At 38.7% G+C, this 23,172-nt stretch overlaps 2 protein-coding genes across 8 annotated transcripts in view; both read left to right on the plus strand.

Moving 5' to 3' along the window:
* The first annotated feature begins 321 nt into the window (after positions 1 to 321).
* LOC127416045 (AKT-interacting protein-like) lies at positions 322 to 11,373 on the plus strand. The gene is made up of 10 exons (XM_051655156.1): positions 322 to 416; positions 1,506 to 1,608; positions 5,643 to 5,848; positions 6,546 to 6,610; positions 7,240 to 7,340; positions 8,590 to 8,678; positions 8,967 to 9,065; positions 9,475 to 9,582; positions 9,749 to 9,809; positions 10,086 to 11,373. Exons 2-10 carry the CDS (start codon positions 1,567 to 1,569, stop codon positions 10,188 to 10,190), a joined length of 876 nt encoding a protein of 291 aa, XP_051511116.1. The 5' UTR covers positions 322 to 416; positions 1,506 to 1,566; the 3' UTR covers positions 10,191 to 11,373.
* A 1,160-nt stretch (positions 11,374 to 12,533) lies between these two features.
* The window catches only part of LOC127415925 (chromodomain-helicase-DNA-binding protein 9-like), a 116,567-nt gene continuing 105,928 nt past the window's right edge, over positions 12,534 to 23,172 (plus strand). For 4 of the 7 annotated variants that reach the window (XM_051654942.1, XM_051654968.1, XM_051654986.1 and 1 more), the window contains exon 1: positions 12,535 to 12,647. The gene's annotated coding sequence lies outside the window, so the exon portion shown is untranslated. Of the gene's footprint in view, positions 12,648 to 13,530; positions 13,610 to 13,665; positions 14,116 to 23,172 lie in introns of those variants that run through there. The other 3 variants (XM_051654950.1, XM_051654976.1, XM_051654958.1) reach the window with 3 other exon arrangements.

The raw sequence follows: 23,172 nt of genomic DNA on the forward strand, positions 1-23,172 counted from the left end.
AATAATGAACACGCATATACAATTCTCAGGAACATAATATCTACAAACTACAAAAACACCTACATACACATGGATAAAATATTTAGTATAATGACTCGAGGATCAAGAGAATTTATAGGTTATTTCAGTTAAAATGGGAGTACGTACGTACTAGACTAGAGTAAGTGTAAATGTCTACATTTTACAACACATTCCTATTGACAACCAATGAAGCTCTCGTATAAATTTCACATTAAAGCGACCAATGAAAACTCGTTACCTTGGTCTGACATGATTGACAGGAGAATGCACCAATAGAATCTCACACGCTTCTCTATAAACCAGTGACAGGAAACTAGCACATTCCGTTCGGTCAGGCAACAGGAAGGGTGGATACGTGTTGTAAAAAATGTGTGAAATGTCTTGAGTTCTACACGGTAAGTTTCACAAAGCCCATTCTAATCGATAAGATATTTATTCATGTTTAACGGTGTTATCTCCTGAACATCTGCAGCTCGCGTCTGAAGAAACGCTCAGCTACATACCATACAACGTATGGCAAGACTTTTGGCAGCTGGTTTAAAGCTTACTCGTGCTACATGTACCATAAACTATGCCGGTAGATGTTATTTAATTACTACGTTCCGTCGCATATTCTCGGTATGTGTCAAATATTTGCAGATATTTAATCTTGTGGCTTGTTGTATTGAAAATGTGATAGAGTAATGGACGTGCCACTCACAGTGAGAGCCAATCACAGTTCCTCAGTCGTGTTTATGTCCCGCCTTTTCCCATCAAGCTCGTTTGAGGTGTGTTTGGTATTTGTGAGATTATTCGGATAACAGTGTTGTCGGTTGTTTACTTAACTGTACAGTAAAAAAGCGAAAAAAAAAAAAAAAAAAAATATATAAACTAATTATTTAATATCCTGACGAGTTAATGTGTAACGTGTTCAGCCAAATGACATTAGTTTGGCTCAGGTAAGTGAAACTCGTTAGGTCTGGTGGTTTTAGTGCTAAATAGAGGCTCCCGTCACAAATATCCTGTCAGACAAGAATAAGACATGCCTTCATCAAACGCTGAAGTTTATCTGTGATCCACCCAAGGCTGAAGAGTCCGAACAGCTCTTGTTTCTGTTCTTCCAGTGTCTCCGATTTTGGCATCTGTTTGTCAGTCTCTTATGTCGCTACACCCTCACCTTGGTTATAATGTTAAAAAATGTCGGTCGTTTATGCTAAAACCGTGATCTGGCTATTCAAAACTCTATCTGTTTGGTAAGGTAATAACAGGAAGAATGTTGCCATCCCACAGAATGTTTACTAACTGTAGAAATGCGTTATAATTGTGCATTGGGTTTCAGTTCCCTGAATTTCCTACTAGCTCATACAGAGTGATTTATCTTTGCTAGTGGGGATTGGATTGCCACCAGCTGCCCTACAGCATCAGGTTGCCCATTGTGTTCTCCAAATGTCCAGGCTCTCATCAGCACTTTCTTTCTCTCTCTCTATCTCGCTCTTCTCTCACAGTAAATTTTTCGGATGCCACCAAAAGTGGACGAACATACACCCATCGAGAGCTCAATGAGTAATGAACCCATTCTGGAGCATGTCGACAAACGCTGGTCGAAAGGTAAGTATGTCTTATCATGGAACGTAGCTAAAACATTTAAATTTAGGGTGTTTTCACACCTGGCTCATTTGGAGCATTTGTTTTGGAACCTGGTTTGTTTTCTCCCTTAGTTTGGTTAGTTTAGGCGTGCATGAACGGGACAGTCGCACTCGGATCTGCACCAAAATGATCGGTCTGAGATCACCTATATGAGGTGGTCTTGGACCGATTGCAAACGAACCCTGGAACATTTAGCTTGTGGTGAGTGCAATACGACCCAACGGACCAACAAACAAAACAATTTCCTTATATAAACCATGAACATACCTAATGGATCTTTGGAGAAGAAATTTGTAGGTCATCACTTCACTGTAATTTAATCATTAAAACGTGCATATAGTCTTTATACTATAGTCTTTATAGTATATAGGCGACTATTTTAGATAGTCATGTTTAAAATAGGAGCTTTTTTTAGGAATCCTGGGGCAATTTTGTTACGATCGCTTCTCTCGGATGGCAGCAGAACGTGGGTAGGACAGCGGCGCAACTTTTTGACAAAAAAAAAAATCTGTGACCTCTGCTTTTTGTGTGTGTTTGTGAGCCAGATCTGTGACCGTGAGAACAGGCACTTTTCAATGCAGAAATAATGCAAAAGCAACTAATGACTGAAAAAATGGCCATGATGCAACTTTTACATTGCATACCATTTGTGTGTTGGATACGTGTCTTTGCCGTGTAACCTCTGACTGGAATTCACGTTCTGTACCATGAATTCTGTTACAGTTGACCAAATTGCAGGTATATAATTTTAACCGGTCCCATATCAATGGATGTTCTTAATCCCAGAACAGCGCACAAACATTCTGACCAATAAGGGGACAGTTTGCTTACATGTGACTTATTGACATAGTTTTGAAATGTTGCTTTGTGAAAGTGAACTGAACCAATTGGAAATGCAACATTTGTAACAATTTTAGCTCCTGTTTTGGAACAAATCAAACAAGCTACAAGTCTAAAAATGCCCTTAATCTGCCATTTGTTTTTTTTTTTTTTTGCTGTTTGGCCCCCCCCCCCCCACCTGAAGTTTGAATGTCTCTGCACAGGGTTAGAGAAATGAGCTGGTTCACAACATGTGTCTTTACTGAGGAATCAAGTGGGAGGCTCAGGGTTTAAAGGTGATGTCATTCATGTAGTGCAGGAGCAAGCTAGTCTTAAAGAAAGATGAAAGCCTTTGACCCCTTTTCCTAGAATAACCTCCTGACTAATTGTATGATAACAATACTAGCACTCAACTTATGCTCTTGACTGATCTCCGCAAAAGTAGTAACAGCTTGTTTGTTGTAAATTTGCATAGGTGCCATCAGGACTTTGGTATGGAGTCACAGCTGTTGTAAAAGTGTTAAATTCAGCAGTTTTTAAAGAGATGCTGAATAATAAACCAGACCAACTGCACTGATTTATGGTAGATATTTGGACTAGTTGTATTTGAATGCTTTTGAAGTTTCTGTTGAGGATCATATGAAAGCTGGATGTACCCTTGTGTCTGACTGTTCTGATGAATTTTTTTTTTTTAATGGTGACTTTGGGTCAAGCATATGAAAATTATTGCAGCTTCCTGTATTCAAAAGTAACTGGCTTTTAGTATTTAAGGGGTTGCACTTTGTAGATGATGACTGGAATGATAACAGGCAGTATTTTAGGTAAGTTACTTCTGTTATATATAGCTGTTTTATTATTGTTGGATTTTTACAGAAAGCTGTATGCTGTTCTGTGGCGTCCAGCTGGAGAATCTGTTTCTATTTAGCCCTGTTTACATCGCAAGCGACATTGTCGCTTGGTGTCTTTAGACTCTGCGATCTGTGTCGCTTGGTGTCTTTAGACTCTGCGATCTGTGTCGCTTGGTGTCTTTAGACTCTGCGATCTGTGTCGCTTGTGGGCGTTCCTACTGCTGTTGCTTTATTGTTGGACTGCAGGTCTGGCCAAAGTAGCTTTGGAAACTGTGATTACAGATGATACTGCTGGTAAAACTATATCATTCTAATTTGATAAGGGATGAGTTCTATTGCCTCTAAAATTGAACTTTTTTTCAGGGGAAAGCGAGCAGATTTTATATAACCTGCAGCAGTGCTCAATGCATCATGTCGTGAACAAGATGAATGCTCTATCAATGTATGAATCAAACTCGCCTTTTCCACACTTTATCAGGCTATATCCATGTATATGGTTACAGACAAATGAAATGGAACAGTTAAATCGTTCGCAGAAACATTTATCTTCTCCGCCTTGCCTACACGACTCCTGTATCTCGCACATTTACTGCCTGGAGTGGGATTATGTGAGCTCCACTGTCTTCACTCTCATTGGTAGTCGCTCCTGATTGTCACTCATCATTTGCATAAAGTTAAACTTTTCTCAACTTTGTCTTGTCGCTCACCACTGCGACCTCTGTTGCCATCTGTCACTGGCACTCGTGTCGCTGGAAGTCGCTCTGCTCTCATTGAAATCGAATGGGATCAGTTGAACTGAGCGTCACTGAGCCACACCGCAGATGTCAACCAGAGCAGCTCCTGTCCAGAAGAGCACCAGTGCAGAGTCTCATGCAAACTCATGCGAATATATAATCTTTGATGGTGAACGCAAAGCACTCTGGTTTCACATTACACGATCGTGTAATGGCAAATGTTCCTGGTCAAAGCGGGTTCATTCACACAGTGTTAATGACACGCAGTGACAGAGGAGATGCCCGCTTATTCCATTTCTGTGGACTGAGAGAATTATGAAACGAAAGGTTTTGCATCATATAAAATAAGGCTTTGTGGGTTAAATCAAAGCGCATTAAAATAATGTATGAAAGTGAAGAAATTGGGACAAATATTTTACTATTGCATAATATAAAATTATATATTAACTAGGTATTTGATATTATATATTTTTATAAAAAAATAAAAACAAATGAGTTCCGAAAAGTGTAAATGTAAAATTGGCAAATTTGACCATAAAGAGCGACACTAAGTATTTACAAATATATTTTAATATTAAACATATTATTTTGATGTCAAGTTATTAAAGCCTTAAAGGGAAATCATATCCTTGTATTATTTGTTTTATATATTTTGAGTTAAATATGTGAATGACTTAAGGTGTATGTAGCACACACGCACCTTTTAGAAATATGACCATTTATAAGACAATTAATTGTTAAAGCCCTAAAAGTTATTCATCATAGCCCTAAAACAGACAATTAACCGCAATTATGTTTGACAATTAATCCTCAGTCAAATTTCATAATCATGACTAGGGATGCACCGATACCACTTTCTCTTCGGATATCAGAAATCTCCATATCGGCTGATCCGATACCAGGTTTTTTTTTTTTTTTTTTTTTTAATATAGTCAATTTAGAATATCTTTATTATTGTGTGGAACTAATTGGGAGTACTCTTTAATATGTAAAAACTCAAACCTCTAACTACACTATTTCAATATAAATGTATAGCTTATTAAGAAACACTTTAACTAGTATACTGGATAATATAGCAGCAAAATTAACAGTAAATCCAGTCTTCAGTAGAAAAGGTGAGTTTTTAAATTGTATCTGGACTTTAAAGGATTCAGATCCTTTTTTTTTTTTTTTTTTTTTAGCTTGACAGTAGCGAACATGACTAACACACAATATTGGATTTGGATCAGGCTCGACAGACTGATACCCGATCTGTTTAAAAGCTTCAGTATCGGAGCCGATACCGATCCATGTATCGGATCGGTGCATCCCTAATCGTGACCATGCTATACAGTAGCCTTTCATTTGGCCATCAGCATGATTAAGACTGGTTATTATAAAAGCAAATCGACGTGAAATGCAAAAGTATCTATAAAAAAGTGCACAAGATATTTTGACAAAAGATGCTGTGCTAGGATACATTTGAACTAAATGGCTGTTCTCTGTGAAATTAAACTGCTCTCTGCTGTCTACAGTTATGGTAGATTTTGATGCAATCTCTATTTTAAGATTATAGAGTTGTTAGGACAATTAGTAACATCCCGTGTGTGTGCAGAGATCTGACGGCGAAGAGCAGAGTGGTCAGGGGGAGCAGAGAGCCAGTCCAGCTCGACCTCAGTTTGGCAAGAAGCAGCTTCCCTCCATCCCAAAGAATGCAGTCCCCATCACTAAAGCTGCCTCAACCGCCTCTACACAGTCAGCTAATGGTACCCATGCCTCATATGGGCCTTTCTACCTGGAGTACTCGCTACTTGCTGAGTTGTGAGTGATGCTCTTTTCCTCAGTGCTTTATGTGAGTGATTTAGGATTTCAGGTTCCTAGGCTTGTTGTGCTTTTCATTAGAGATGGGTGGTGGGTCTTTATTCGTTATTGGTAGTGTTGTCTAAGATTACATCAAAAAACTGAAACCGTTGAGGTTATCTGTATGCTTATGTACTCCTAAACATTGTCAATTCCCTTTTAGCAGATATGCAAATTTGATATTTACAGTCTTTCTGGGAAAACTGACCAAAAATATTGATGACTTATGCTGCACTACACACATTTGTCCAGTAAAATGGTCTTTAAAACAATGTTCCTCCCCCTACAACTGACCAGCAAGTATCAAATCATGGTTCATGGATGTGATGTGACTGAAGACTGCTCGAATCTGTTCCGCCCAAACTTCCTTTTTCAATAAAGGCTTCAATGAAGGACCGAAAACTTTGCTCAAAGTAATTTCATGGGGTCTTCAAAAAAAAAAAAAAAAAAAAATCTTATGCTTTGGATGCGATTGGATTTTATTTCCATTTGATGACATTTATCTAAAAATATGGATCACTTTTATTAATCCTGAGCGACCCTGAGTTTTTACTTTGAAGCAACAAGTTGGGTAGCAACACGTGTATGTAGTATGATTTCCATTTATATTTGGAGTGTATAGATGAAAATGGCATTTATGACCTTGTCTCTCTTGCAGCACATTGGTGATCAAGCAGAAGCTCCCCGGCATCTATGTACAGCCTTCATACAGATCAGCATTAAGTAAGAACCTAGCATTTCTGTTTTCTGTTCCACTCTATTGTTTATGTCCCAGATGCCCTCCCAGAATGTTATATTGCCGTGTCATTCAAGTTCCTACTTTGGAAAAGGGCAAAAGAACACCTCTTGGTGATGAACTAACTTCATGTGCAGAATCGTACAATTCCAAAGATATGCGGGTGCATTATGCCATATGAACAGGCACTCATTGAACATTTGATTTCACGCAAATAAAACGCATCAGTGAGTCAGTTCCCACATTATGTGGTGATAACCAGCTTAGCAAATTATTATATATTTTTTTTTTTGTTGATTAATTGTACACCTGTAAAACAAATGGGCGCATTGCCGTTTTATTTATACATAATTTTACAAGCAACGTAAGACAATATGGGCCGACGTGGGAGATGTCAAAGTAGAAGTCTCCCACGTCAGCCTTAGAATGGAATGCAGCATTATTCCTCGTGTGTACTTTTTATAAATTTTTGTATCATTGGAGCAGTGTCTCTGTAAAAGGGATGCTTTTTTATTTATCCATTTATCTATGTTCAATAACAGAATTAAGATTTGGAACTTACCAGAAGAATCTGTTGCTGATTTGCTATAAGTATCTTCCAATGTCTTTGTTCCAGTGTGGTTTGGAGTCATTTTCATTCGACACGGCTTGTACCAGGATGGTGTGTTTAAGTTTACTGTGTACATTCCTGATAACTACCCAGACGGAGACTGCCCTGTAAGTACCGCACACCCTTACTCTGCTTTCCAATGAATTATTTGCAGTAGCGTGACCAAAGTACTGCTACATGTATTCATTCCATACTCTGTGGGTTTATGTTTATAGTTCTGTTGAGTATAGGGATGAAACCATTTCAGATTAAATTCTAGAGTTGGGGAAAACTCATGCATGTAATTTTTTGCTGTTTGCCAAGTTAGCTGTTTAAAAAAAAATAAAAATAAGTCAAACCTTGATGTAGTGTCTTTCCAGTTTCTTTTTTTTATGCTAAATGGAATGTTTGATTTGTCAGTCTTATGACTGTAATTGTATGATGTGATATCATTAGAAAGGGTGTGGTGTCTAGAAACGCAATGTTACTGGCCCCACACACTTCTAGAATTATTTCTTTAAGCCAGCAGAGGTGTTCCTTTTTAAGCCATTTAATGTCTTTCAGAACATGCTGCTTTTTAACGTAGCAAATTATTTCTATCCATCTGAAAATTTCTCCTTAAAGAACCCATTAAGGATGCAGGTGGTTCTTATTCTGTTCTTTTAGCTCTTTCTGTTGTAAATACTTGTTTTAATTAAGTCCTGTTTAATGTGTTAAAGGAGTTCACCCATAAATGAAGATTCTCTCATTTACTCACCCTCATGCTGTCCCAGATGTATATGCATTTCTTTCTTCTGCAGAACAGACTTTTAGAATATTTCGGCTCTGTAGGTCCATACAATGCAAGTTTAAAGGTGACCAGAACTTTGAAACTCCAAAAAGCACAAAGACAGCATAAATGTAATCATATGAGTCCATTGGTTTAATACATGTCTTCTAAAGTGATCCAGTTGTTGTTGTTTTGGTGAAAACGGTCCAAAATTAGCAACATTTTGGTCAGTTCTCACCCAAAATTGATTGGATCACTTCAGAAGACATTAATTAAAATACTGAAGTCTTATGGATTCCTTTCATGCTGCCTTAATTAGCTTCAAAAGTAATGGTGACCAAAAAACTTGCGTTGTATGGACCTACAGAGCTGAGATTCTTCTAAAAATCTTTATCTTCTGCAGAAGAAACTCGTACACATCTGGGATGATATGAGGTTGAGTAAATGATGAGACTTTTCAGTTTTGGGTAAACTTTAGTTCCACTTATGAATCTATGATTTCTATGTTAGAAGTGCAGAATGTCATGTAGAACTGACCATGCCTATTTGTCATTACTGTTCGGTTTCCTCAGAACTGATTTATTTTTTTGCATTAATGCTTGTTTCAGAGGGTGGTTTTTGACATGCCAGTTTTCCACCCATTAGTTGACCCGGTCTCTGGTGAGCTTGATGTGAGGAGAGCTTTCACCAAATGGAGGTTTGTTAAAAGATAACCTAATCTCTTATTGTGCTGCCTGGAACTTTCTTGGAAGATTTTACCAATGTCACAAATAATAGGATGCATTAAGGAAAGACTTCTCATGAGCTTTGAGCAGAATATGTTGGAAGATTGGATTTTCTTTTTTTGACTTCTATGGATTTGTTTTCTTCCTCAAACCCACCAGTTGTTTCCTTTATCATAAAGTTTGATCGACACGTGATTTTTGCTAATGTGATTTTATTTAATTTTTATTGAAACTACACATTTCATTTCCTTGCACTACAGACGAGCTCACAACCATATCTGGCAGGTTCTTATGTACGCACGTACACTCTTCTACAAGATCAACACCATGGATCCACTTAACCCAGAAGCCGCTGTACTGTGAGTAATATATAATTGATTACAGTAACCACAGTTCTAAATCTAAATGTATGAGTCGTTAACTGATGAAGAGTGTATGCCACTGAAGTTGCTTCAGCTTTATCCATGTAGGAGTGCAATAAAGCATCTCTTTTCTGTATGCCCGGACAATGTCTTTTGTTTGTCTAACAGGTCTTCTGTAAGCTTATTTTAAATTCTTGTGTATTTGACTGAAGTCATATGGTGTTTACAAGTTTAGTCCAACCTCAGACTTGGCCTCTCACAGCAAGATGAAAGCCTGTTGAGGGTTTTTTTATTTTTATGTAATATATATTGATTAATTTCCTCTTAGCTGTGCTTCTTCCCCCCCACCCCCCAAATCTCTACACTTGACTGCTTTTGTTTACAAATGCCCAAACGTTCTGTGCAGGTATGACGAAGACATCCAGCTTTTCAAAAGCAAGGTTGTAGACAGTGTAAAGTTTTGCAATAGCCACCTGTTTGACCAGCCCAAGATAGATGATCCTTATGCAGTAAGGTAAGTGCAACACTCAAATGTAATATACCATGTTTTAGAACTTAGTTCTTTGTGTGTGTGTGTGTGTGTGAATGAAACCAGGAGCTCTTGGGGTTAAAAGTTCAGTGACGAGTCACCAGACTTTGGCTCATTTGTTTTTATGCATGGTTTTGTTGTCTTTCTCTAGCTTCTCTCCATGGAATCCAGCGGTGCATGAGGAGGCAAAAGAGAGGCTGTTTGCACATAAAGTGAGTGTGACGCTCTCCTGGCTGCTCCCTAAAACCAAGTAAAAACTGGCTGCTTCCTGCTATCTGATGCACGCCTCATTGTAAAGCATTAGCTTATTTTCTGTGCATTTGCGTGTGTGCGAAATAATAATAATAATAATATTATTATTATTATTATTATTATTATTATATAATGGTTGTAGAGCCCATTTCCTATCATCTTTCTCCATGTTTTGAGTGTATTGGTTAGAATGTGAATTATACCCTTGGTGCTTGACAGCCTTCTTGTTGTTGTAGAGACGACCTGAGGATTACAGAGGATTGCCGGTGTCTGGGCTGTCTTGGGTGAAGCCTGGTACCACTCAGCCTTTTAGCAAAGAGGACAACCCCCTTCAGACATGAACCTTCAGTACCTCTGTCTGTCCAGCAGGAGGGGCGCTAAGCTACTGTTGCTGTGTTGAACCACATAAATTGAATTCTGAGGCAGTTCTATGAACATTTGCAACACTCACTTAGCTTTAAAAGATTTTTAAATGGCTGAAATGGCTTTATCTGTAAAAATTTTCCCAGTATAGATCTAATGACTCTTCTCATTCATTTCGATGCAGAGGCTTGAAGTCAGGCAGAGCTTGTTCTATTCAATAATGTAACTTGCACATGTTAAAGGTTACCAGCACAACAAACCACCTCACTTGTTTGTGTTGGTCATAAATATGCCCTGATTTTGTTGCAGATAATTTCTCATTGAATTCCTTTTACACTGGTTTTCCTTTTCCCTCTAAACTGTAGTGCTTTTAATTTCAGATGGGACAGAACACTTTTTTTTTTTTTTTTTTTTTTATATATATATATATATATATATATATAAACCTTTTGTTATAAAAATCCTTTGTATGTAATGGTTTTAATGTAAGATGCTGCACAAGATAAATGCTATTCATTAAGACTAAGTTAATCCTTAATGTAATTCACTTTGTGTCCTAATTGCTCAAACTAAAAAGGTTTGTGTAAATAGTGGAGCAGTTCAATTAAATGAATAGCCTCTTTAGTGGAGTCCACAACTCTTCAATTATTTATCTAGAAATGTACATTTGATATAAATTCAATTAAGATTGTTTTGCTGTCTTATGATGCCCATTTCTTTTTAATGTCTATTTTGGGTGGTTTCAGTGAGAATGCTGATGTGAGCTCAGCTGTAAGTAATGGAAGGGTTTTTTTTTTTTTGTTTTTTTGAAATGTGAATAATTGATAAATTGTACTTAATGATTTGTTAACCCCAAAAAGAAAAAAATCTATTATTTACTCACCCTCATGTTGTCCCAAACCCAAATGACTTAATTTCTGTGGCACACAGTTTTTAGGCACATTAGCCTCGGCTACCGTTTATTTTCATTGTATGGAAAATTGATAAAAAATGGTGACAGGCTAACAAGACAGTATTATAGACCTTATTCACATCAGCACACTCTTATGTTTGTTTTAGATGTGCTGTCTCTTCAGGGGGTAGTACAGTTGTTTAAAGTGTTTTTGGCTTGTCCCACTGATGAAACGCTGGAAAACTATTAAAGTAATTTTCTTGTTTTCATTCCTGTCAAGAATCAAAGATTGATAATTTTTGGGTGAACTATCCTTTGAAAAACAAAAATGTGCACATTTTACAAGTGTTGTATGTTATTTTATTGCAACTTTGAACTTGAAGGTAGCATAAATGTGTATTCCTCATGTCAAAATTTAAGTATAAACTGTGGTACCTGAAGCTTTAAATGAATATTCAGGGTTCAATACAAGTTAAGCTCAATCGACAGCATTTGTAGCATAATGTTGATAACCACACAAAATACTTTTTACTTGTCCGTAAAAGCAAAAATCAAGGTTGCAGTGAGGCACTTACAATGGAAGTGAATAGGGCCAATTTTTGGAGGGTTTAAAAACAAACATGTGAAGCTTATAATTTTATAAAAACATTAACTTTTGTTTAAAAAATTAGTCTTTTAAATAGTAATTTTTACAGTTGTTTTAGGGTTTGTTGACATTACATCTTTATGTCGAAGTTGTTAACTTTACACAGAAAAGGTTAGGAAGTGATTTTATCACTAAAATCATGTTAACACATTGTTTGTCTTGTGGCTATACTTTGAAAAAGTGAGTATGTTGTTATGGATTGGCCTCCTTTCACTTCCATTGTAAGTGCCTCACTGTAACAGATTTTTGGTAATCAACTTTATGCCACAAATGCTGTCGATTGTACTTAACTTTTATTGAACCTGGAATATTCCTTTAAGACAACTAAACAAAGCATCTGAAATCTTTGGGGTGGCTACTGATTGTTATACACCTTTTCAATTTGCCAAGCTCCAGTTTGTGCTAGATATGACATCTGTTTACAAGTAGCAGTTCCCAAAAGATCCGCCAGAGGTGATCAAATATCAGAGGCGCCGACAGCAACTTTTCTCCTCTTCTCCCTCTCCTTCCTTCAACAGGGGCTGATTTACTATCAATGCTAAACACTCGCTGGTTGGCTGAGCTTCCGGTTCGGCCATCTTGTTTGTGAACATTATTTACAACATATTTTGGGTAAATAAGTTATGCCAAGGTTTATAATGACCGTTTTAAGAATAGGATATTGACCTCTGCCATAACTCTAGCTGAGGACTCAAATGGACGACCCAGTTATTTCAAATAGGCAAATTCAGCTTTGACCAATCACAGAGAACTTAACTAATATGCAAATATATGTTTTATCATCGTCCTACGTCAGAAGCGCTGGAACCGCCCAGCCGCGATATTAACTACGTCAAAACTTCGCTATTTTATTCCTGAAATGCTCGCGTTCTCACAGGAGGATTTGGCTTCGTTTGGGTAAGTTCACTTATTTATTTCCTTTCCTTGGCTAATGAGAGTGTAGATATAGAGTGCGATAGTGCTGAAATTCAGGAGGCTGTCAGTCCTGATGAGAGAGAGAGAGAGAGTGAGAGAGATAGATAGATAGATGCCTGAAGGGATTCCCTGCCTTGATGAAGCGCTCAGTGTGCTCGCGGCACCTGAACTCAGGTAGACTGTCACGAAACGAGCTCCACGTGAAAGTCTCGCGCATGGACAACACTGGGTTTCTAGTGGTTCTGAATTAACAGCGAACGACCACACTGAAGGAAGTAGACCGGAGTGCTGCCTCGTTTCGACCAGGACGAATATAACAGGAGGAACACGCGAGTTAATTTAAATGAATATCCTCTTCCTTCGCTGTTATGAAAACATGAAGAGCACGTACGAGTGTGCTGTTTGAAGCTGGCGATGATGAAGACTGATGTTCTGTGTGGTACAGTGATTTCATCAGTACTGGAGTGTAGTTTCACTTTTTCTCCAGCACAGAGGTAATCAGTTGGACAGGTGAGATTTATAAGAGGCTTGACCATTGGAAGAGTTACAGTATACAGATGATATGCTGAGGTTTCTGACCCTTACAAAAAACACTTTGGTGGTACCTTGGTACAGTAATGGAATCAGATGATAACACCGCTGGCAAATATCATGATACTGAATGATTACAATATGTATGTACCATGGTATTTACTTGGTACTCCAAAATATACCTCATGTCATGTGGTATTTACACGGTGCATGTCCAAAATGTAGTACCATGGTGCTTTTTGGTACTTTTTGTGAATGTTAATTGCAGACCTCGGTTAAATATTTTGCCCTCTAACTGTTTGTTTTTGACCCAAAACCTAATATAATTTTACAGGCTGCCAACATGTTGATAAAGGACTCTAGTTATCTGCTTTCCATCCTGAGGAATCTAACAGGTCCTCTTCAAACAATAAGTTGAGTGTTTTTATTTTAACTCAGACAATAATCATAATCTGTTTACATACATGTAAATGGATCTTAAACATCTTATATTGGTTTTCAGTTGTGTTGGCTGTGAAAATAGCCATTGATGCTGGCATGGCATGAAAAGCAAACAATCAAACAAACCCATAGTTTCTAACCGGAAACTGGCCTAACAGGTGGATTGAATTAGTGAAATCTGGAAAGGAAAGATGCAGGCATTCTTTAAAGTGTTGTTTGATTCAACCTCCAATATCAGATGACTACAGGGATTCTGCCAAGTGATAGTTTGTGACAGGAGTGTTGTTTGGTAAACAAAGAGTCAACCAGAATCAACTGTGTGAGCAGGAAGTGCTTGAATTTGGAGACGTACTTCGACCATCACTAAACACTATCTCAGTCTGAAGTGTTGACAGAATTTACATCAGGAAGCAAAATGTCGTTCAGTGTTGAGTAAATGGAAAAGACACTCACTTGACTCCAGCAGGCATAGTATAATGTGAGCCTACATACTTTTTTGTCTGCTTGAATATCATCTGCATTGAGTCACGATGAGATGACAGATAATGGAAGCACTATTCCATTATAGATCAAGAAAAGACAAACATGTTCAGCTAGCCTTACATTGACAGCCTTTAGCTTTGATTACGGCGCGCATTCGTCGTGGCATAGTTTCGACAACCTTATGCAATGTCACAACATTTATTTTCATCCAGAGTTGCATACATTTTTGGCGAGATCTTGTATTGATGATGGGAGAGTCTAACCACTCCGTAAAGCCTTCTCCAGCACATCCCAAAGACTTTCAGTGGGGTTAATGATCAGGACTATGTGGTGGCCAATTCATGTGTAAAAATGATTCCTCATACTCCCTGAACCACTCTTTCACAATCTGAGCTTGTGAACCTTGGCGTTGACGTCCTGTCCTGAAATATGTCCCTGCCATCAGGAAAGAAAACATCCATTGATGGGATAACCTGGTCATTCAGTACATTCAGGTAGTCAGCTGACTTCATTTTATTGCCGCATAACGCTGCTGAGCATAGACCTGACCAATTGAAGCAACCCCAGATCATAACATTGCCTCCAGAAGCTTGTACAGTGGGCACTATGCATGATGGGTGCATTGCTTCATGCGCTTCCCTTCTTACCCTGACGCCCTCTTCACTTTGGAATAGGGTAAATCTGGACTCATCAGACCACATGACCTTTTTCCATTGCTCCACAGTCCAAGCTTTATGCTCCCTAGCAAAGTGAAGTCGATTTTTTTCAGATTAGCCTCAATAACAAGTGGCTTTCTTGTGGCGACACAGCTGTTTAGTCCCAATCCTGTAAAATCTCATTGCATTGTGCATGTGGAAATGCTCTTAATTTCACTATTAAACATTAATAAATTTTTTACGATGTAACTTCAAGCGTTTTAGTGATCTCCGATCAGGATCATTCAGGATTTCTTTTCCGACCACATTTCTTCCGTAATCTGACAGTTTGCCACTATCCTTCCAGGTTTTAATAATGCGTTGGACAATTCTTAACCCAGTTCCAGTGATTTTAGCAGTCTCCTTAGTTGTTTTCTTTGCTTGATGCAGGCCAATAATTTGCCCCATTCTGAAACATAGTAACATCTTTTCCACGACCACGGGATACGTCTTCTGACATGGTTGTTTAAGAAATAAGAAGCTTCACACTGCATCAGTTAGGGTTAAAAGCAGACCTGGGTGGGGCCCAGTCGCAAGTTCGAATCCAGGGCGTGCTGAGTGACTCCAGTCAGGCTTCCTAAGCGACCAATTGGCCCGGTTGCTAGGGTGGGTAGAGTCACGTTGGATTAATCTCCTCGTGGTCGCTATAATGTGGTGCTCGCTCTCGGAGGGGCACGTGGTGAGATGTGCATGAATGCCATGGAGAATAGCATGAGCCTCCACACGCACTACGTCTCCGCGGTAACGCGCTCAACAAGCCACGTGATAAGATGCACGGATTGATGGTCTCAGACGTTGAGGCAACTGAGATTCGTCCTCCGCCACCTGGAATGAGGCGGGTCACTACGCCACCACGAGGACTTAGAGCGCATTGGGAATTGGACATTCCAAATTGGGGAGAAAAGTGGAAGAAAAAAAAGCAGACCTGGGCAACTTAAAGAGCTTTTTTTTTTTTTTTCGCACTGGATATTTCAGCTATCTTGAATTGGTACTAACGCGCCTCCACAAGCGTTTAACATGCTCAGGGTTGCCAGATAAGAGATGCAACACCCCCAGTTTGAGATTTATACTTGAGCAATTGGAAATATTCCACCTAATGTTATACTTATTTTATGCAGTCTGGCAACCATGCACATGAGTGTGCTCTTTCTAGCTCTCGCTTTCCCCTTTGAACAAACTCAGCGATCTAGTGCAATATTCTGCTCAAGGAAAAGTGTTATACGGCCACTCTTGTCCATTCTTGAGGCTGCTTGCTGCATGTTTGGTGCTGCTAAGTTTGCAGGTAAACCTTCTCAGTGATGAAATTAAATATTAAAGTAGATCTCGGCATTGACACGTGGGGTAATCATTGACACGCGAGCAAAGGCAAGTGAGAGACGAATATGTGTATGTATTTTTTTATTTGTGCAATTTAGAAATGAAGTCCCCTCGCACCTATATGTTAATGTAACTCTTGCAGTAATCATTTATTATAGTCATGCAGCCTGTTTTATTCAGTTGTGTGCTGAATGGAAAGTTTAGTGTGTAAACGGGTAATGTTTTGAGAATAAAATATGTAATCTCGCCCGCTTGGCGACAAACATTAAAAGTTCTATAATTTTCTGTTTTTTTTTTGTTTTTGTTTTTGTTTTTTATTAAAACAGACCCCTGATGTAGAGAGTGTTAAATTGAACAATAAATTAACAGGGAAGTAGAGATGGTAAAATAAATAATTTATAATAAGCTCAGCCTTTATTCAGTTTGTTTAATGCCTGATATCTACCTTTTGTAGAGCAATAAAATACTTTAGGCAATTGCAGAATAGTCCCATTAGTAACACATACACTTCAGAAAATTGAGTACACAACTATTTCTGGGCTTAAAAGATACAAAAACCAAATCAATGTGGAACATGGTATCTCAAAAGGAAGACAATGTGAACCCCTATGCACTATTTAAAACCCGATGTGGCCCCTTTACCAAAATAGTTGCCCACCCCTGGTTAAAAGAATTGTTGCCAGCTGAAAATTAATCACTGCAATAATGATCCAGTCATAGGCTCCTAAATATCTACTTATTTAATTCCAAACGGCGACTCTTTTGGCCAGGCAGTGTCATTTTTTACATCAACTAAGAACTGGTGTTGATGACTTGAGATGTTAATAGTTGGTGCAGAACTTAAAGGAATATTCCAGGTTCAATACAAGTAAAGCTCAGTCGACAGTATTTGTTGATTACCACAGAACATAATTTCGAATAGTCCCTCCTTTTCTTAAAAACAAACAAAACAAAAACAGTGAGGCACTTACAATGGAAGTGAATGGGGCCAATTTCTGGAGGGTTTAAAGACAGAAATGTGAAGCTTGTAATTTTATAAAAGCATTTAAATAATATATTAGTTTTAACAGAAGAATTAATGTGAGCTTTAAAGTTGCTTAATGGTCTTTTTTTGTTTTGTTTTTTACAGTTGTTTTAGGGTTTTAGAGTTTGTTGACATTACTTCGTCATGCAACGGAGTTATAAAATTGGCTATAACTTTACACAGAAAAAGTTAGTAAGTGATTTTATCACAATAAAATCATGTAACTTAACACACATATTGTTTATGTCTTGTGGCTATACTTTTGAAATAATGATTATTTTAACGTTAACAGATTGGCCAAATTCACTTCTATTGTAAGTACCTCGCTGGAACCCAGTTTTATTTATTTATTTATTTTAAAGAAAATGAGAGGCAAGTCAAAATAAATATTTTTGGTAATCAACATTATGCCACAAATGCTGTCGATTAAGCTTAACTTGGATTAAACCCTGAATATTCCCTTAATGGTCTATCTTTTCTACACAAAGACCCAATTTCACCTGATATTAAGATGCATCTTGGGTGATCCAATCACATGTGGTCAGGTGAGACACAGCACTTACATCTGGTCACTTAAATGCGTCACCTGTGACCGCTTGTGTTTGGATTTCACGGGGAGGGTTTCTCATTTGTGTAACTGCACGTTGAAGGTGCTATAAGCGATTTTAGCCGTTCTACAATTTCCACAAGTTGTCAAACTGAGCCGTTTGTATTAGCCACGCCCCCTCTTTCCAAAACCCGCAAAAAAATTGTGTTCTCAACTGACAACTGTTATGAGCAACATGGCATAAAAATGGCATTAAGCTTCAATAAATCGCTGCAACTACAATACTTTGAGAATGCGCAAAATGATTGACAGGCAGAAAGCGGCAGAGACCACGGCCCGCGGACACGTTTTTGTTTGCTTTTTTTGTTTACGGAGTCAAGAGCTGTCGCAGAGACAGGTGAGATATCTCACGACACTTATTTCATTAATATCTCTCAGGGAGTGGGACATTTTTTTGAAAAACTTACCATGAAAAAATAACTTACAGCATCTTTATGTTCAGTCAACAGAATTTGTGGCATTATGTTTATTACCACAAAAAATAATTTAAACTTGTCCCTCCTTTTCTTGTAAAAAGCAGTGTGATAAAATCGCATACTAAACTTTTCTGTTAAGTTATATCCAATTTTACATAAACTATTCATGCTTGTATAAAGCCTCTCATAACCGACAAAGTTTAAACTCTTGTTTTAGCGCAGCGGTTGATTGACAGGTGAGGGTGATGCCTCGTTTCTGTCCTGGAAGCATCAGGACGGATTAGCGTTTACAACTCAAATGCGATGTGGTCACATGCATTTTTGACTACCTTCATATGTGGTTTTTGTGATCTGATCACAAAATGTTTCAGACCCCGTTTACACTGTATTTATCTCTGACCACATGTGGTGGGATCACCCAAAACGTATCTTTAATACCAGGTGTAAACGGGGTCTAAAACTATGGGTTATGGTTATATTTCCTGCGCCGTGTCATGCACTGGCAAGCAGTTGTTTCTCTCTGTTTCTCTTTTTAAGGAGTGGCTTTTGTCTTTCCACAATTGAAGGAGGTTCATTATTTGTGCACTCTTATGAAAGATTACGCTGATCCTCCCTCCTTTATGTTTAAAGTACACGTAGAATAGAGAAAGGATTGTCAAACCTAGACTGCATTCATTTTGAATTTTTTTGCAAGACCTGAATGACTGTGGAGTTTAGTTTAAATGCAGATTGAGGATTTTCCTGGATGAAAACACTGAGTGTGATGTTTTGTTCAAGGCTAGCCTTGTTCGAATCTCATTCTAAAAGAAATAACTGAAGGCTGATAATTGAGAGCATGGGTTGTTCCTGATCACCAACAAATTAAACTTCCGTTGTAATTTACTCACTCTCATGTTCTTCCAAAAATACATTACTTTCTTTTGTGGAACTCAAAAGGAGATGTTGGGCAGAATGACAGCCTCAGTCGCCATTCACTTTCTTCCAATTGTATTGAAAAAGATATACTGAAAGTGAATGGTGAGACTAACAAACTGCCTAACATCTCCTGTGATATTCCACAGAAGAAAGTAAGCTATACGGGTTTGCAACAACAGGAGGGTGAGTAAATGATGGTAGATTTTTCATTTTTTGGTTGAACTTTCACTTTTCCAAAAAGAGAACAATGTCCTCATGGTGCAAGTAAAGTGTTGAAAGAGAGAGATAAGAACACCATATCTTCGTTCTGTTGTTCCACTTATGATGTGGATGTCGTTGAAACTTTACTGGCCACCTGTTGTGTTGGTTAAAGCTGCCTGTGCTGTGGGAAAATGAGGTTACTTGATAGCAGTGGTCCAGGATCAGCTTTACACATCCCCAGAAAAAAACCCTGGCCGTAATCAAAGAAACTGGTCTCGGGTCTCTGGCAAAAGGCAACCTCTACCTGCTCTTTAGATGAGTCACAATCCATCATGTATGACTTTGCTTCTGTCACAGGGCAATTTCACAACGGAAATGTGTTGACGTGCAGTCCAAGACCAGAAGCACTGACACCCAGATGTGCCTCATCTTGTTAGTGCATGTGCAGTCTTGCTGGCATGAAAAAGCTAGTGAATTAGAATTGTGAAACACATTGAATTAACTGATTGATTAGTGACTTTTCCTGATCCAGAGATATTAGGCATAATGCAGAAATGTAGGTTAAAGGGGTAACTCCCCCAAAAATGAAAATTCTGTCCCCATTTACTCACTCTCATGTTGCCATTGACCACTTTATTAGGTTCACTTATTTATTCATGTGGCTGCAGTGCATAAAATCATGCAGATACGGGTCAGGAGCTTCAGTTAATGTTCACATCAACCATCAGAATGGGGAAAAATGTGATCTCAGTGATTTCGAGCATGGCATGATTGCTGGTTTGAGTATTTCTGATCTCCTGGGATTTTTATGCACAACAATCTCTAGTGTTTACCCCAAATGGTGCCAAAAACAAAAAAAAAAAATCCAGTGAGAGGCAGTTCTGTGGATGGAATGGCCAGATTGGTTCGAGCAGACAGAAAGGCTACGGTAACTCAGATAACCACTCTGTACTATTGTAGTAAGCAGAATAGCATCTCAGAATGCACAACATCTTGAACCTTGAGGTGAATGGGCTACAATAGCAGAAGACCACGTTGGGTTCTACTTCTGTCAGCCAAGAACAGAATGCTGTGGCTGCAGCTGGCCTACCATTTGTGTACTTTAGCAGAAATCGAGATTCATCGGAACAATCTATGTTTTTCCAGTCTTTAAGGGTGCTTTCACACTAGCACTTTTGGTGAGCACCCGAGTTCGAATGACGCCAATGTTCGGCTCGTTTGGGTGGTGTGAACGCTGTTTTCTGAACTCTGGTGCGGTTTGCGGGTCCACATTTGAAAAGGTGGTCTGGGGTATGGTTCATGTGAACTCTGGTGCGGTTCGCTGCTAATATGAACACAATCGTACCAAATTGCGGAAGTGAACCCTTATTGATGACGTATAATTTGCATCTTTGCAGGCTCCCGATCGCAATTATTATGGTTTAATTTCTCATACCAGCTTGTGACCAAATAAATCACCTTCAGAGAGCAGCTCACATGCCTCACTCTTGCAATGCATCCGCTGGCTCGCGGCAGACAAACGCTAATATTCTTCACTTCATTGCCCATTCAATGCATCTGTGGCAGACAAATATAATTGCTGTTTTGTGCATGTAAAGTTTTGGTGGTAAATCCAAAGAGCTGAATACTTCAATAACACAGTGAAGCTGATGTCTTCTTGAGTTGTTGTCTAGTTACAGTAGTAAACAGCTGCCGCTTATACTCACATTGATGATGTAATTGGACTGTGGTTCGGACCCAAAAAAATGATGTGAACAGAGACCAGCAGGGGGAGGGGGTGGAAACAAACTCCGGTTCGGTCCAAGCAATTGAACCAAGTGTGAAAGCACCCTAACTCTCCAGTTTTGGGGAGTCTGCAGCCTCAGCTTTATGTTCTTGGCTGACATAAGTGGAACCTGACGTGGTCTTCTACTGTTGTAGCCCATCCACCTCAAGGTTTGACATGTTGTGCATTCTGACATTCTGCTCACTATAATTTTACCGAGTTGTTATCTCAGTTACCTTCTCCGTTGACCTCTCTCATCAACAAGGTGTGTCTGTTTGCAGAACTGCCGCTCACTGGATTTTTGTTTTGATTTTGGCACCATCCTGAGTAAACTCTAGAGACTGTTGTGTGTGAAAATCCCAGGAGATCAGCAGTTACAGAAATACTCAAACCAGCCCGTCCGGCACCAACAATCATGCCATGCTCAATCACTGAGAGCACATTTTTTCCCCATTCTGATGGTTGATGTGAACATTAACTAAAGCTCCTGACCTGTATCTGCATGATTTTATGCATTGCACTGTTGCCACATGTTTGGCTGATTAGATAATTGCATGAATAAGTAGGTGTACAGGTGTACCTAATGTGGTCAGTGAGTGTAGTTGTCTATGCATATTTAGTTGGGAAAGGAGAAAGTATTCAACACAGAAAAAGTTACTTACTTCAGCTTTAAATCTCCTCTTTGGGTTCCACGGATGAAAGGGTAATCGGCAGCATTAACCAGTTATTAACCTGTTAAACGATAAGCCATGAATCAAACAAGTGATCAAACAGGCATGACACAGGTTTATACTGGCTGAAACAAAACAAACTCCCATGACAGATGTGCATATTTAGCAATAATTATTACATCAACCTTTGAATGAACAGCGGTAGACTTCTTATATTTTGTAACAAACACATTTTGAATAGATCGCTTGCATGCCAAATTAACATACGAGGGGAGAACATTTCGCAGTTTAACAATAAAAGAATAAAACATAGCCTACCCACATATTGAGCTGCTGGGCAATCCTAATTATTTTTGTGTAGAAAAATCAAGCTATCTTCATGGGCAGGGGTCATTATGGTACACAGCCAGATGACGGCAAGCCTGGTAACACGCTCCGAAGGCACTGACGTCACGTCATTGCATCGCCTCTTCTGTGTAACATAAGTGATATGCGGGACTGTAAGGCTTTTTACTTTTTGACCAATAGTATTAGTCACTTCTCTAGTTTGGAACAACAAAATGGTGAGTAAATGATGACAGAATTTTCATTACTGCTTCAACTATCCCTTTAATATCTGTTATGGACGTGGATATGTAAGACATAATTAATAGTTAGTTTTTTTTTAATATTACACTATGTTCATAGTGTATATATGTTGGGGGGAGAATCGCAGTATTTTTCAGTAGTAGGAAGTTACACATGTTTTTGCTTGTACAGATAATGGCCTGCACTGCTATTGTTCTGAGACTGCAGGGCTCTTATCAGCTGTAGGCTAATGCAGTTGCTGGATAACACCTCTGGCCTATGGAGGTGGACACTATTCTCACAAGAAAAAAATTCTGACTTGATACTTACAGCCTAGGAAGCCATTCTTATAAGTCAGTACAGTCCTCACAGGCAAAGAGACTGAGCAAAACTGGTAACTAGCTGGACCTGAAAGGTTGGCAGTGGCTGTTTACATAAATCTGTTTGGTTTGGGTCTGTTGTCTCTGTGCCACAATGTTTCGTAAGAACCACAGATAAGCCATTGCCACTGCAGTGGCTTAGAAAGTCTTTGAAAAGGGTCAGTAAATTAAACCTGAGTACACAATACACAAGTTTTGCCTCACCTATAGCCTGATTATAAATATCATATATGTTTCATCCTTAGATGATGTGACGTGACAGTAGGCCTTGATTACAATATACTTGCCTAGATGCTTCCTGGTTTAAGACAGATGTACTTGAAAAACATTTGTTATTTAGCTTCACTGAAATCAGTCCCAGATAAAGGGAGGTGCCCTGCAATTTTGAGCACAGGTGGTGACAGATGCAGATATGCCTGTATGATTTAATACCTCCTCATAGAGCTGTGAGTTTGCTGCTAATTGAAGATACAATACACTTGTTTTGAGCTGGT

Source organism: Myxocyprinus asiaticus, chromosome 2, assembly GCF_019703515.2.
Source record: "Myxocyprinus asiaticus isolate MX2 ecotype Aquarium Trade chromosome 2, UBuf_Myxa_2, whole genome shotgun sequence".
NCBI lineage: Eukaryota > Metazoa > Chordata > Actinopteri > Cypriniformes > Catostomidae > Myxocyprinus > Myxocyprinus asiaticus.